The sequence below is a fragment of the Metopolophium dirhodum genome, chromosome 3 (genome assembly GCF_019925205.1).
Source record: "Metopolophium dirhodum isolate CAU chromosome 3, ASM1992520v1, whole genome shotgun sequence".
Taxonomy (NCBI): Eukaryota; Metazoa; Arthropoda; class Insecta; order Hemiptera; family Aphididae; genus Metopolophium; species Metopolophium dirhodum.
In genome coordinates, this window is record NC_083562.1 from 29,727,783 (window position 1) to 29,743,660 (window position 15,878).

General features: G+C 30.0%; 2 protein-coding genes across 3 annotated transcripts; both read right to left on the minus strand.

Moving 5' to 3' along the window:
• Window positions 1-353: 353 nt before the first annotated feature.
• On the minus strand, window positions 354-5,070 carry LOC132941661 (nitric oxide-associated protein 1). Its single transcript, XM_061009805.1, has 5 exons — window positions 4,479-5,070; window positions 3,594-4,381; window positions 3,387-3,537; window positions 2,740-3,318; window positions 354-635 (listed from the first exon to the last, which is right to left on the minus strand). Exons 1-5 carry the CDS (start codon window positions 4,861-4,863, stop codon window positions 469-471), a joined length of 2,070 nt encoding a protein of 689 aa, XP_060865788.1. The 5' UTR covers window positions 4,864-5,070; the 3' UTR covers window positions 354-468.
• A 506-nt stretch (window positions 5,071-5,576) lies between these two features.
• LOC132941734 (choline transporter-like 1) lies at window positions 5,577-11,320 on the minus strand. 2 transcript variants are annotated; one of them, XM_061009882.1, is made up of 14 exons: window positions 11,089-11,320; window positions 10,732-11,031; window positions 9,571-9,710; window positions 9,360-9,494; window positions 8,991-9,262; window positions 8,030-8,119; window positions 7,809-7,948; window positions 7,565-7,751; window positions 7,377-7,493; window positions 7,173-7,311; window positions 6,971-7,108; window positions 6,753-6,903; window positions 6,460-6,681; window positions 5,577-6,266 (listed from the first exon to the last, which is right to left on the minus strand). In XM_061009882.1, the coding sequence occupies exons 2-14, from the start codon at window positions 10,843-10,845 to the stop codon at window positions 6,114-6,116; spliced, it is 1,998 nt and encodes a 665-aa protein (XP_060865865.1). In that variant the 5' UTR covers window positions 10,846-11,031; window positions 11,089-11,320; the 3' UTR covers window positions 5,577-6,113. The 2 variants fall into 2 exon arrangements, with proteins under 2 accessions (XP_060865865.1, XP_060865864.1); XM_061009881.1 differs by having other exon boundaries at window positions 10,732-11,320.
• Window positions 11,321-15,878: the final 4,558 nt, after the last annotated feature.

Genomic DNA, 15,878 nt, shown 5'->3' on the forward strand with positions numbered 1-15,878 from the left:
AGTTTACTTGGAAGTGGAAATAATGAAATTTTATTTTGAATGTGATTTAATAAAATAAACTCGATTATATTAATTCTTGTAACTATATCTTTTTAAAAAACAAACAAAAATTACCTAACTGTACACATTAATTTTTAAAGAGGATAGCGATAATTTAACCTATTAACGCCGTGCGTTGCCATATGGCAACATAGATTTATTACAATCATTTTTGAGGTATAATATATACATTTTCAACAAAATGTTGATTATAATTGTAAATAAAAAAACTCTGGCGCTAATGGGTTAAAAAAAATAGATTAAAGAGTAGGATCAAAATAATTTAGATTGTATCAAAAATAATAACCATTAAATAAAATGATAATTTTCTATTAAAAATATAACAATGTACTATAGATGATAATATTTTCACAAGTATGTTATGAACACCGGGTATTTTTTTATAATTATTACATTGACATAACATAATTACTCCTTCTTAGCATGATATGTTGGTGTAAATTTTATTCTTGGTCCTCGACGATTAATTGCATACCTTAATAATGGTGGCGTACGAATATAAATGCCTCGACTTTCAGGTGTCCAAGCTTGTACATAACATACGTCATTTTCATATGGAGTCACGGCAACCCATCCTAAAATAAACACATATTTATATTATGTTGCTGAATTGTACTATCAAAACTATAAGTATGTTGTTAAAAATTTAAACAAGGAAATATATGCTACAAGTACTGAGCTGCAGCGCTAAACATGCATCTCAAATGAAGTTATACCTCAGTGACTCTTGTGAGACACTAAGATATATCTGAATATATTATGAGCATTTATATTTTATATCCTGAAATTTATAAAAAATATCATTATTTTTCAAAAGATCTACTTATATCAAAACATATTTTTTAACCATCTAGGATGGGACCAAAAATAATTTATATTTCAGTGATTTATAAACAATTTAGTGTCACCCTCTACAAATACCCTAAATTCTTAATTCCATATTTCTACACATAATTTAAGATTCTACAATAAAATATACTCAATAGTTGGTGTTATAAACAATATATTTAAATTAACATTATTAATAAAGTATGAGTTCCTTCTTACAAAAAAAGATCATATTGTGTTTAATTGTAATTAAGAAAATTTCAAATTTGTTTATGTTAATTCATTTTAATTCAAAATTCAAAATATAATTCATAATATTAGAGCTGTGGGTACAGTGGCGTGCTCAGCTTTTTAATAAGGGCCCGGGGGGGGGGGTATGAATTGTCTACTATTTTCAGTTCATAGAGTAGTAAATATATTTTCATTGCTTTATAAGATTATATTTTATACAACAAAAATGACACCCATATCCACCGTAAACACGATACTGTGTGAATATCATGATTTTACATATTATTAAGAAAACAATTTCACAATATAGGTACTAATCATATAATATCTAAACTCCTACACCTAGTAGCAAATAATTCTATTTGCAAATTTAATTATTCATCTAAATCAAACATTAAACATCGTAGTACTAATTATTAATTTTCAAGAATATTCATAGTAACAATGATCCCATTTAAATAATAAATTTCCACACTTCTATTTGGACCACCAGTAAAATGTACTAACAATGAAATGAAAAAATAAAAAAATTGTATTTATTCAATTAAATAATTTATTAAACAATGGCATGAAATTTTAAAATGTTGATTAAAGGAAAAGAGCAGCTTAGTCAAGGACAAAAATCACAAACAATGAAAACAAATTTATCTACCCATCAATGTCAAAAAGAAAAACGATCTCATCAGCATGTTACCTATTGTCACCCAACACCATTTATAGGATTTAAAAATTATTCATTTTACCGTGAACTTTAAACTACATCAAGGAAAAATAACCATAGAATGAAGTTGACATGAAATAAATAAAAAAATATCTTATATTATAAAATGCCAATATACATATTACAACGTATAGAGCAATAATTACTATGTTTACTTACTGTAGATTAATCTACATTTAAAAAAAGATTATGTTATGGACAAACGATACTGATTTTTATTATTATTGCATATGACATAATATCTCGGCATGGGACGATACTAATAAACTTATTGGACGTCTACAGGCTAAAATGAATAACTATAAATACTATGAGTACCATAGGCGGAACTATACAGTTTTATTAGACTGGGCCACTTTTCCTAGTCAATTCAGACATGTAGACTTATAAATGGTAAGGAGGAGGGGGTGGAAAATTCATTGATACCTTTTTTTTTAAACTAATTTCTATGATTTTTATATAAAAATTCAGGTAATAATTATATAAGTATATCGTAGTATAATATATAATGTTCAGTTCATGTTGACAATAATTTATGTTTATTAATGGAATACAGTAAAGCGTAGGTATAACATATAATAATTTATACAATTCTGAAGACAATAGTGGAACTGACATAATATTACAGTGTTTAAAGTTTTATGTTTTGTTTCAATATTTAAAATACCTAACCACAACTGGCATTGGCATGGCATAGTATACCTTAGGGAGGGGGCAAGCGGGGCATTGTGGATTATATCCATTTAATATATTACGTATAGACGTATAGTAGTACCAGTACATACTGACTACTGTGTATATTATTACAGGGCGCGATTAGCCTGGGCCAAGGCCCAGTTGACCCCGGCCCTAGTTCCGCCTATGATGAGTACAATAAAAATAGTTATTTTATTACTCACCTGCAGATGACAAAACAATATCGGCACAACTAGTTTTTTCATTTATACCAGTCAATTGAATTGGGTTCTTGTAACTACTTAGCCCTGGCCACTTGGACAGCCTTTCAATACTACCACATGGAACTGCTAATAAATGTGTACCTAAAAGTTTCTCATACACCACATCAGCGTCCTCTGTATTACAAACAGTGATTGGAAGTGTATGAGCACTGAAGACGGTAAAACGAACAAATTTAGCTCCTGTTTTCAAACAGTCAATTCTACCAAGACCACCAACAAACAGTGTTTGCAGGGGTCTTAAGCTGAATGTTCTTGGTTTCATAACCGTAGTTGGCAGAGTCATCATTAGCTCTTCGGTAGTCAATAAATTAATAGATTGATCTGGATGAACAACACCTGGTGTATCGTACATAAATTTACTGTTTTTGAATTGTGGATCATTTTCATCAAAACCCAAAGTGCTACTGGTTACGCGGCTTGTATTAACTTTAACTGCGTTTGTAGTAAATGGATCCGTTTCATTTTGTCTTACGATATCATCAATACTTGATTGTTTATGAAAAGTAAGACCGATTTGACCTGAAGTATAATTTTTATTAAATTTTACAATATGCAATAATCAAAAAAGCAATTTATTATTTACTAACCAATAATTGAAGGTAAATCATTAATTTTCAATTTTAATGATCGTCTTTGGTCTGCATCTAATTGTTGTTCTAAAATCCTTTCTTTTCTTTCATATTGAAGACGTTGAGTCCTCATGTACAATCTCCAATTAGATGGTCGCATTATTGGAAACTTCAAAATAAATAGTATTAGTACAAAAATAAATTTAGTCAATTAGCTAATCATACCTTAAGTAGATTCAGTGTAGTTCCAGGCCAGGGTGACGTAGTTGCTCTTTGTACCAAATCTACAGCTTTTACTTTACAATAATCTGATTGCAACAAGGTATTAAACATTGTTGATTTTCCCACATTAGTACACCCGATCAAATAAACATCGCCTTTAGTTTGCCAAAGTGAATGTAATTTATTGATTAATTCTTCAATGCCAAATCCTGTTTTTGCACTAACAACAGTTACGTGTTTAATATTAATATCTTTCGGAATGCTTTGAACCAATGATTTCTTTGCATGTTCAACCCATCCAGGGAAATCACCAGGTAACAAATCTAATTTATTACCTACAACAACTACTGGCTTATTAATACCAATACACTCCATTAAATTTGGCCAAATACTGCAAGGAAAATCTGTCAAATCCACCATAAGAATAATTAGTGCTCGTTTCTTTTTGATAGGATACAATAGCTTTGGGTATTCAACAGGGTCGACTTGTACAGCTAGAGCTGTGTTATATTTCTGTATGAAATGACATCGTTGGCATATCATGGTTCGGAGATCTTCAGGTCCACAGTGACAAAATAACTCGCTGGGCAAATAGCCAGGTATCGATGAGTTCTGACAATGTAACAACGCTCCACAGCCACCACACGGTACGTTGCTAATTAGTATGGATGGATCAGGTGTACCGTACTCCGAAGTCCATGAAGGAATACTGTTTTCCTCCTCTAGATTTCTCTCTTCATAACACTCATAATCGCTCAACCAGTTCTTTGTCATCAACTCGTTCAGCTCATCTAAAAGTTGAGACACACAATTTACAATAACGCAATGTCCAAGTAAAATAATCGAAAAAAAATAATAACGCTACGTCATAATGAAGGTGACACTTACAATCATAATTTATTTCATTATCTTCATTGTCTTCGGTCTGTTTGCTGACATACTTGTCGCTGACAATTTTACTAACAATACTGTACGGAAAATTGTGCGGTCTGTCCATAGACACTTCTGCCGCACTGTGTTCTGCGGTTTCGTCTGCTCCCGTATACCCATCCAAGTATTGCAATGACACGGGCTCGACATCACACTTCATCTCTTCAAACCTTTGTTTTTTAAGCTTCTCCCGAACGCTGCACCAGTGTTTTACAGGCTTTTTACCCTGCAACACTGAATTATACACGATTCTATCCAACACGTCGTTCTTAAAAGCCGGCGACTGGCCGTAGGCGCGACACCGCCGCTTCAGGTGCGACCGCAACAATCGAGTGGCGAACATTTCTCCACGTCAACGACTAAATTCGCGTAGTCATATTTGTAATATTCTCACGTAAAACACTGGTGTAACTCGAAACAACACTTCTCCAAAAGCACCCACACGCCGGGCTACAGTGTGTTGTATTCGTATATAACTATACTATAATATTTTATTTATATTCAAATTATCACCTAACCCTTAATGAGTCCGGCAAGATTTAAAAATTGTTTAGTTGTTATCACGGTTAGTAGACGTTTGTGGCTGTTATCAATTTATTGCGGACCGCGGTGTTTTTACCATAGATAATAAAGATCTATGTTATTATCTATATTTTATTCCTACTTTTTTTTACTTTTTGACGTGCCCATAGTAGTTGAGGTAGGTATAATATAGTTCAGTAGTTCCTGGTATAATATAGTTCAGTAGTTCCTACAATTAATGCCGTCTTTACCACGATTTAAGATATACCTTAATTTGTGGTCTTTACTCATATTCTACGAATCGTATTTTGTATTTATGTAAATCGTAATACCGTTGACAATGATTTTAAAAATTATATTTGAAGACTGAAGACAGCTTACTATAAGAGGAGAGCTGTTCTTATTTTACAATATAATTGAATTATTCAGATATTCAATTAGACTTCCAATTATATGTATAATACAGATTACAAAACTATAATAATTTTTCTTTAAAAGCTTAAGCAACATTTTATAATTAATCATGTTCTTGTATTATTTTTTTAAAAGCTCATTTCAGTACATTCTAAAATAATGGTACAAATATACATTAATATATTATATTATTTCCACAATTGTTATTTGAATAAAATATTTAAATATATATTTCATAAAAATAAAAGCAGTATGAATCAATTAAAACATAAAAATATATAAAATAACATGTGAATAAATATTTATAAACATTGTCCATTCCATACAAACATTTAAATTAAATATACAAAGTCTAAACACATAAATATATAAGTACTATAAAATAAAATAAAATGTCAAGTTTCAACAAATGTATAAATAATGGCCCATCGTAAAAGTATCAAATGAAGCTTAAATGCGTCAGTTTTTTAAAAAAAAATAGGATTTACATATTGCACAGTGCTCATTAGAAATGTAAGCAACTTAATGTAAGTTAATAAATAAGTATGTCAGCTTGTATAAAATAAGTATTTTGAAAACAATTATATTGACTATAAAAGAAACAAAGAACCAAGAATCTTAGGAAAAAGTTGATACTGCTTAAAAATTAAAACAACCTCATGTGCTGGTTTTCACAATTTGTGTATTGGTAGAATTTTTTACAATTGGATTTTTAGACTTGGATAGTTTTATTATTGGACTCTTGTGCCACATTTCTCCATTAATATTTTTGTCTTCGCATACACACAAAAATAATGTATCGATTACCACCTGTAAAATGTAAAACAATAAAATTATCTTAAATATATATAAATTTACTATCACTATGAAATTACGTTAATTAATGTAGGTAGTTACATTTTACAGAATATTATACTAATGGTAAAAAGACAAAATTCAAAAAATGTACTTCATCATTTATTGCGCTGAAAAACTAAATTAACGAAATGTTAAATGACATTACCTCGTGTAATGAAATGACACTGTGAGCAACGAAAAATGCAAATATACATATAATGATGATTGGTATTGCATGAAAATGCAATTCCAAGTTTGATCGTAGAGTGAACAATGCTAGAGAACCAATAATCAGAGTGACCAAACACTTAGCCAGGAATAATATGAAGTCGCCTATACTGTTTATGGAACCCAATCTCAAAGCGTTACCAACAATAACATGCCAAGCCTGAAAAGAATAAAAATCATTTAACGTTTTTCATTATATTTATATAATTAACATTATAATAATATAGGTACCCTCGAAGCAGCTAAACAAAATCCAATGCCTTCCATTGATACTATAGTATAAGCATTATGATTGATGTATTTGAAAAAATTATCAAACGAATATGAACAACAAGTGCATGTTTTTTTTAGACATCGGTTATTTGTTGACGTAGTATTGCTCCTGAAAAGGTAAATTGATTTCATTATATACAATTCCAATACAAAAACAATGAAAATGTTTGAATTACTTAGAATGACATGTCGTCAATACAAGCCTGGGAATCTTAAACAGAATAATTAACAGAGATCCAAGTGCTATAGAACCCAAATGGTAGAATGCCAGGTTATACATTGAAGAAAAAACAACAGATTTTTTATTTTTGCCGCTGAAAAATAGAACAATTTAAGTAAAATTAACAAATTACAAAATTTCATAGATGGATTACGCACTTGGTGAAATACCATTTTGCTACTGCTCCAGAAATAATCATATGTTGACATGCTAATATAAATTCTGAAGACCATATTAGGCCAATTATATATACCCACCACATATAACGTACCCAAGTAGCATCTTTAAACTCAACAGCTGAAAAACAATGATTGATAATAACTAATAAGAAACCAATAACATAAATATAAAATAAAACACACCATTGATGAATGGCAAAATATGTTTCTCTGACTTTTCAAGACTCGATGAATCATTAGTTTTCATGTTTTTCTCTACAAAATCAGTTACTAATTGTAGTGATTTTGTACCAGGATAATCTGTAACAATTTATTTATTTGTCATAAACCAATCATCATTAAACTGAAAACTTTAACTAAACTTAACTTACTTGCTGTAGCTAGATGAAGGATTACAGCAGTCCAAAATGCATACAAACAAATCAGCACAGAAAATGTACAAATAGGTTGCCAATATAAGGCTGGAAGTTTAGATAGACAATCGGCCGACTCGTGAAACAAAGTGGACAAAAAATTCAATCGCTTACGCATAGCCAAAACCAACATAAGTATAATAACCTGTAATTAAAAAAATTATTTAGAAACAATTAAGTCTTAAACACCAATTCAATTTACCGAAAATAACGTAAATAGGATGGAAAGTATTAGAAAGGTGTGTTCATTGCAAGCATCAGCACTTAATGTTTGTGCCTCAATAGTGTTGTCCAGACGCTTTTTCAAAGTAAAATATTCCCACCAAAGTAAAAACACATTTACTGAAAAATTCATGTTTTAAAACATAATTGTTAATGTCTTCATAGTATACACTGTAAAATAATCAGATAATTAAATATTACCTAGTACCATCAAGCTGACACCAATCAATAATATATAGGCTATAACTTTTGTAAGTAAATGAATTAATAAAATTATGATAAATGTCAATACTGTAAACAAAACAAATCAAAAATCATTAAATACATTTAAATAATGAAACTGAATATTTGGCATAACATTAGTGCTATTTTTTTTTTTAAAACCTAGGTAATTTATAGGGTGTTACCACTGGGTATCTTCCTTAATCTTATTATCATATAATCCTTACTTGTCACTCTACTAATTGTAGATTACTTCAAATAAATAGAAAAAAAAAGGTAATTACCTAGGACAGCGTTTCTCAGCCTGTGGTACGCAGAAAACTCATAGGTGGTACCGAAGAATATCTCCTTTTATAAAAAATTGGAATGGAACATTATTCACATTAAATATTATTTGATTTATTTGATGTAAATAATAATTGTACATATTTAATTTTCTTTTTGTGCATTAAATGCTTATATTGTCATAATTTTGAAGTTCCTGATAAAATAAAATTCCATACATGTAAAATAAAGTATATATTTTTGATAAGCAAATAAATAATGTTAATTGGTCAAGTAGTACATGAAAATTTTCAAACTTTGTAGGTGGTACGCAGATATAAAAGGTTGAGAACCGCTGACCTAGGGTGTTTAAAATGCTGCTGTCAAAATTAAACACAAACGCTTAACTTTAGGGTTATAATGATTTTAAGTTTATCAATTATGGTATAATTTATATCATATTTATAGCCTAATAGGTATTTAAGGAGAATAAAGGGTTTCTTCCTCTCCCTTTAGGAGAGATTTTCCTATCCCTCAACCATCTAATATCTAATGAGTAGGCAGCTGGTGCTGGCCGGTGTAGCTGACTACTTGTCATTCTTTAACTGGCAAGGTTACATCAGTTAGGATACCTTGTTGTACTATAAACTGCAATAATTGTTTCGCATATTCTTACCAAAAGCTAATATTGTGTAATACAACATTTGTGGCCAAGTTTTGTACAAATCGTTCAATATTTCTTCTGTGAAATCCCAATCATTCATCATACCATAAATGTTATAAATCAAAGGCAAAGTTTGATTGTTCAATTCTTCAGGAACACACCTATTCATCACATGATGACTTTTGTATACTGGAAATGGGGGACAAGGCCCCAAAGATGTAGTGAAAATAGTAGATTTGTAAAGCTCTTCATCGGTAGTGAAATTGTTCAAATCAAAATTATAGCTATGGAAAATTATATTAAAAACCCTATTATTAGTATACAAAAATAATAGGAGTATAATTTTAATTAGAAATATACAATTAATTTTAAGAGTATTACCTGCAAAGTAACGATTCTGTTCGATTATAAAAATTCTGAACATCTTCTAAAGTTAATATATTACTGTCTGGACATTGTTTAACACATATTTGCATACTATGTTCAATGTTTGCTGGATCTAAATAGAATAGGAACCTAAGAGCCAACAGTAAATTGCATTTGTTGAGTTTGTTTATATATGTCAATTGAAGGTAATGATTTTTAAATTTACTTTTTATCAGTAGTATCCAAGTTGGAAAGTTTGCCCATTTTGGAATTACCAGAAGAACCGCAAGTATTTCCAAAACTGTCATGGCCATTGATCAGACGCAGAGGATCGCCGTAAATAAAAGCAAACACAGCTATAAATATCTAAAAAATTATAATATGAAATTAAGAACCAACTCATACAATTAATATTTAATAGGTGTAAAGAAAAGCTGGGCGCCTTGGTATCAACAAATTAAAAAGTTAAGTTACCGAACTTAAAAATTAAATTTTAACTAAACCGTTTTTATTAAGGTGACATGAAATCAACTAAATACATTTTCATTTGAACTTATTTTTTTGTATTCAATTTTATTTTATTACTATCGATTTAGTTTTTACGTCAAAAAATATCTTGGGTTTTGTTTTATTATTTAGTGATAAAAAACTTCAATGAATTAGGTACTATATAGAAATACTGTCTAAACAATATATATTTTTAAGTTGGTTATAAATAATGAAGTAGGCTAGTAAATAACAAAAAAAATTAACTTTTTTTAAATTAATTAAAAGTTTAAAAATATGTTAATAAATAAAATTAAAATAAACTTAAAAAGATGTCAGCGCACTATCTTTTTTCTCTTTCTCTGGCCTCACACCAAGCACAGTACATCAAATTTATGTTTAGCAGAACTAACCCTGTGTTAATACTTTTAATATTAGAGTGAATATATTAATATTAGTATATTAATATTAATACTTTTAATATTAGAGCCTAATATCAAACTTTAAGTTAAAAACATTACCATAGCTCTACGTTGGCTATTATTTTATGATAGTTTAATTTTTATGTATGTTATGAGCGTGTAAATTGTTACAAATTAAAATATCATGAAAAAACTAACATAGGGGCACAAGTAATATTCTTAGCTTTAAGTTTGATAAGAGAATTCACTCTAATATTTAAAGCAACAACACAGGGTTGGTTCTAGTCAAATTGTGACAAATTGTCTATGTTGTACGTGGGTGTGAGTGAGAAAATAAATGGTGCACTGACATCCACTTAACTAAATTCACCAAAAATTATTTTAACTTTGAACTTTTTGTTATTAATGCATATTAACTAAAATTATAACTTAGCCGGGTAAAAAAAAAAAAAATCATTAACCAATTTTTGTCTACCTACCATCAGACACCAGAGAATCAAAAATGCGCACAGCCATACAATGTCCGTACATCCCCGGACACGGATTTGACCAGGCACTTCGGGCGCGTCACGGTCGAATCCGAAGCAAGCCATTTTCGATTTGGTGTTATCGGAAAACTGGTGCGACGGTCAAGCCGTGGGCGACGACAGTGTTGGGATGAGAAGTCAAGTGAGTGTTGCACTTTGCCTAGAAATTTGAGGTGAGAATAACGGGACGATGAAAATGTCAGCAAAGCGGCAACAGGTGGCCGGCCACAGCACTGTCTTCCGGCGACATCTCTATTGATATTAATTTGAATTTTTACGGAGACATAGGCAGAGCTGCAGACGGCATACCTATGTGCGGCACGTGACAAGTGACGGTGAGTACAGACTGACGTCGACAATGGAAATTCTTGAGTTGCGTTGACTGATGACCACAATATAAATTATTATTTAATAATTAAATATTATGTACGAAGTACCTGTGTACTATGACCTATACTCCTATCTATGTAAACAACGATATATAAGTGTATCAATAATATAAACAATATATTTTGTTATTATTACGAAATTACGAAATTATACACAAACATTACGTTGATAACATGTTATCAGTGCGGACTGAGGACCGTCGGCATATTCATCTTAGATCATTATTCATTATGTAATGAATTACGTTTGCTGCACTTCAAATGTTGAAACAATAAAATATTTTGTCATTGAAACATTTACCCAGATCAAGTTAAGAAAAAAAAATATTAAAATTGTATTAGAAAATGCTGTTTGAATTGTATCTATTGTATAATACATATTACTATAGAAAATGTATTCAATGTTTTCAATAATAATTGTTGTACTTAAAAATAGTTGTCCCACAGTGGCACAGTCCCCTGACTCTGGATTCGAACAGGATATTTGAATATAAGATGTATACTTTAGTACTTTACACTAATTGTCCCGTATTTTAGTGAGACAAGCTCAGACTGTTTATATACTTTTTGTACATTTTATGTGATATGTTTCATGTTTTAGAATCTGAGCGTAGCGATGAATGTATTGATTTTACAATGATGTGTGTTTTTTTTGTGTGTCTGTGTACACGATAAAGAGTTGAAATAATGCTTCGATTGAACTTTGGGCGTTGCCTGTAACAAATTAAATTCCCATATAATTAAACCCATCTTAAAATCTGTTAAACGTAAACGGCGCTGATATTTTATGCGATCATAATTACTTAATGTTTTATTTTCTGTAACCAATGGCAACAATATATAAATAAAATAATAATAGATTTTCGTGCGTCAACTATATTCAATATGTATAAATTTAAAAGTAAAAAGTAAGTAATAAAAAATAGCTCATGAAGTCATGACACGACGGATCCAGTTGAACCTATTGAAGAAAATGTTATGAAAAATCGGTCAAAAACTGGATTTGCATAAGGTTCATTCGTTTTAGACCTTTGATGTTACCTATATAGATGTAAAACCCGGGAAAAAATGAACAAATATAAAATTAAACGTTTTAATATTGGTGTGTCTCGGTTTCAGTGTATCTCAGTTTTAGTGTAGATACCTCAGTCCATGTGCCAATCGGTCTCAGTGTACCTAGCTTTGAAAAATAAATAATTCATTGGCGGAAAAAAAGTCCGTCAAGCCCCCTCCTTTTTTAGTTTTGTAGGATTGAAACCCCTCGCTAACATTAATGTTAACAATCTAAGCCTCCCCTGAAATTGTAATGGATTTCCGCCTATGGAAATAATTTACGTGTAATTAACGGGCAATAGCCCTTAACAAAATGTAGGAATACATTATTCAACAAAAAATAAGACAACAGCCAAGCTACATATATAAATAATAATTATATGACATTTCGATATTATTATACAAATTAGTGTTTACTGTATAGACCTATAAACTAATGGACAGCCGCGCATTCCACTCCGTCCTGCCATCAATGCTAAGGCGATCGTATAACCATATAACTGAAACTTGAGAGAGAAAGAACATAAACTTATGTCATAAAGTAGCATGAATAAGGAGCACTGCATAAGGAACTGTATACATTTTTCTACATTGTTTCTTTTCTCGCTCACGGCTCACTCTATATCATAGTATCATACCCCTGACTTCTCTCTCTCTAAGCGCTGTACATTAGTTAATTATAGATCTATGGTATTATAGACTAAATAATAATAATAATAATAATACAAAACTTCAATAATGTTTTAACAATTTAATGTATAATAATAAAATTTATAGACCACTAATCATGTAGGTAGGATAATTTTAAACCGGTCTAGTTTAGCGAATTTGTGGACTAATAACACTAGTTATCCTAAATAACAGTGTGCAAAAACGTAAAAATAGTGTAAAAGTGTATAAAATCGACGTTAAAAATAGTCATAAAAACACTTTACGATTTCCACTTTCGATTTCAAACGAACGTCGAAAGTCGATAGTTTTGATACCAAGGTTTCATCAATAAATTACTCGTCCTTGGCGGCTGATGTCACAAGCACGGTCATATTATACCTGCATAACATGATCCAGTTACATATGCTAGGTTGCCTATTTAAAATGCCTTGCCATTGGGATCATAATACATAATATTATTGATAACGTTTAATAAAAATATCATATTTTTTCATATATTATTTTGTTTAGACTTTAAAGACACTATAATGCGACAGAAAAATCGTCACCCAAATTGTTGTCACCCGACCAATGGCTTAGCAAATATTTACCTTTTTTTATTTTTGAACCGACGACGTCATGCCGGGGAATTATGTTTAAGTAGTTTCCTATTGATTCCCCGAAATAAATAATTATCTTGGATTCCACAGTGTCTATGTCGCCTTGGTTGGCTAATATAACGATTGCTTAACTGAGCGGAGCGATAAACGTATTGACTTAATAGTTAATAGAGAAGTGTTTATTTTGTCGATTTTCTACTGCAGCTATTCCGGTAAGAAAGTGACTATACTTAAAAATTCCAAGTAGTTTTCAAAAACTTTTTTTTAAAATTATTGTCAGTAAATATCTAATTTTTTGCTCGGTCATAAAACTTTACAAACATTGTTATACAAGGCGCCTTTAAATTTATTGTTAATAGAGTAATTAAATAAGACTTTTGAGTGAAAATCCACAGTATTTTTTTAATACCCAAAAGTCAAAATAATATTGTGCTTAGGAAAATGAATTAAAGATGTATGTTGTCATTCAAAAAAACTTTTAAAAAATAAAAAATTATAATTTTTACCAAAAATTCTATTTTTTAATGACTTAAAATTATATAAAAATAATATTTTCAAAAACATTAGTATTTTTTTGAAATATTGAGAGTCACGTTAAATGGATCACTCCGTATATGTATATTATATACCTATATTATATAGCTACCTATTATTGTACTTGTATAAATTATAATATTGTAAGTAGACTTTACATGGCAATTGTTTGCATGTGTATATTATGAAATATGAACACTTATATAAACACATAATATGACATAATAATACTACATATTATATTGTACTCGCTGGCAATTTGAAGTTCTCGCAAATAAATCTACATAATAAGGTATAATACTATAATGTACCAACACACGAGTAATTTTCAAACGACATATTGCGTGTCAGGTCCCTATTGTCACAGTCGCGTTGTACCATAGGAGTACATTATAGTACCTACCTACCTATAGGCTATATGGAAAAACAATAAAAAAAAAAATAGAAAAACAAACAGTCGTGTGCACTGTACAATATATATATATTATAATATATAATAAAATACATATATAGTGATTCAATGCCCCCCCCCCCACTAATTGTACGCTGTATTATGTGTTTATTTAATATACTGGTTTTTGAAATTTATTTAGACCATGTTTTAAAATACTAAAATTTGTTATGTCGTATAAAAAATCTCCTAACTTACTCCTATTTCAGACACGATAGAAACTATTTATCCCAAAAATTACTGGTTTGAATTTTATTTAAAATGTAGGTGGATCAACAATTTACAAATAAAAATCATTTGCTTAAACAATAAAAAACGAGATTATATCGAACAGTAAATAATATACCTTAAAATATCCAAGTATTTATAAATACCGTGATTTTACTCTAAGATTACTTAAAAACATAGAAAAAACGATTCTGCGCAAATGCATTTTGTCTATGTTGCGCGTGGGCTAGAGAGAGAAAACGAATAGTGCGCCGACATCCTCTTAAAATACAAATACAATGATAATGGTATAATAAATATTATTTAGCTGGACAGATCAATGGTGGATCCGGAGGGGCAAAGGGGGCATTTTCCATCCCCCTCCAATATCCGTAGTTTCCATATGTCTTACACTGTGTTTTTTTCACAATAATGCAGTTTGAAGTGGTTACTGGCTTAAATCAGGAATTAAATGTAAATAGATCTTAAAACTTAAAAGACATATAGACCGTTTTACTAATCAAAATGAGCGTCATTTAGAATTTGTTGTATAAACTATAAAATTTAAAATTTTGCGAGATATTGTGTAGATGTTGTAAATTATTTTGTACTTTTGCCCCCCCAAACAAAAAAAAAATTAAGCACTGGATCCGCCACTGGGACACAGGTCTTATTAAGTATTCTATAGGGATATATAAAAATTAAATAGGTAAAGTACCTATACTAAGGTCAAGGATAATACCATACCGTTTATAATCGTATATGGTATATACCTACCTTAGCAGGAAATAATGTGTAATATGGGGTTTTGATAATCTGAAAATTATATAAGTAAGTACCAGCTATACATATCTAAATACTTAATGGCTAATTAATATACATTTATTACAATTCTGTATAATTTTTTTAATATTGTCCGAATAAAATAAAAAGTGCCCAGACTAAAATATTACATATAGGTATACCTATTTATTTTATATATTTTTATGAAACTACTTACCTATCGTTTGAATTTCCATTAAGTTGCGTCAATATTTACAGTAAAAAAGGGTAGTTCTTGAATGAAAAAAATATGTTTATATCGCCGCAGGATACTCATTAAATGCTAAAAATGTAAGTTCCTACTTGAAAATGTGTATGTTGACATAGGTACAATATCTTCTATATTATTTAAACATGAATATGATTCCCCGT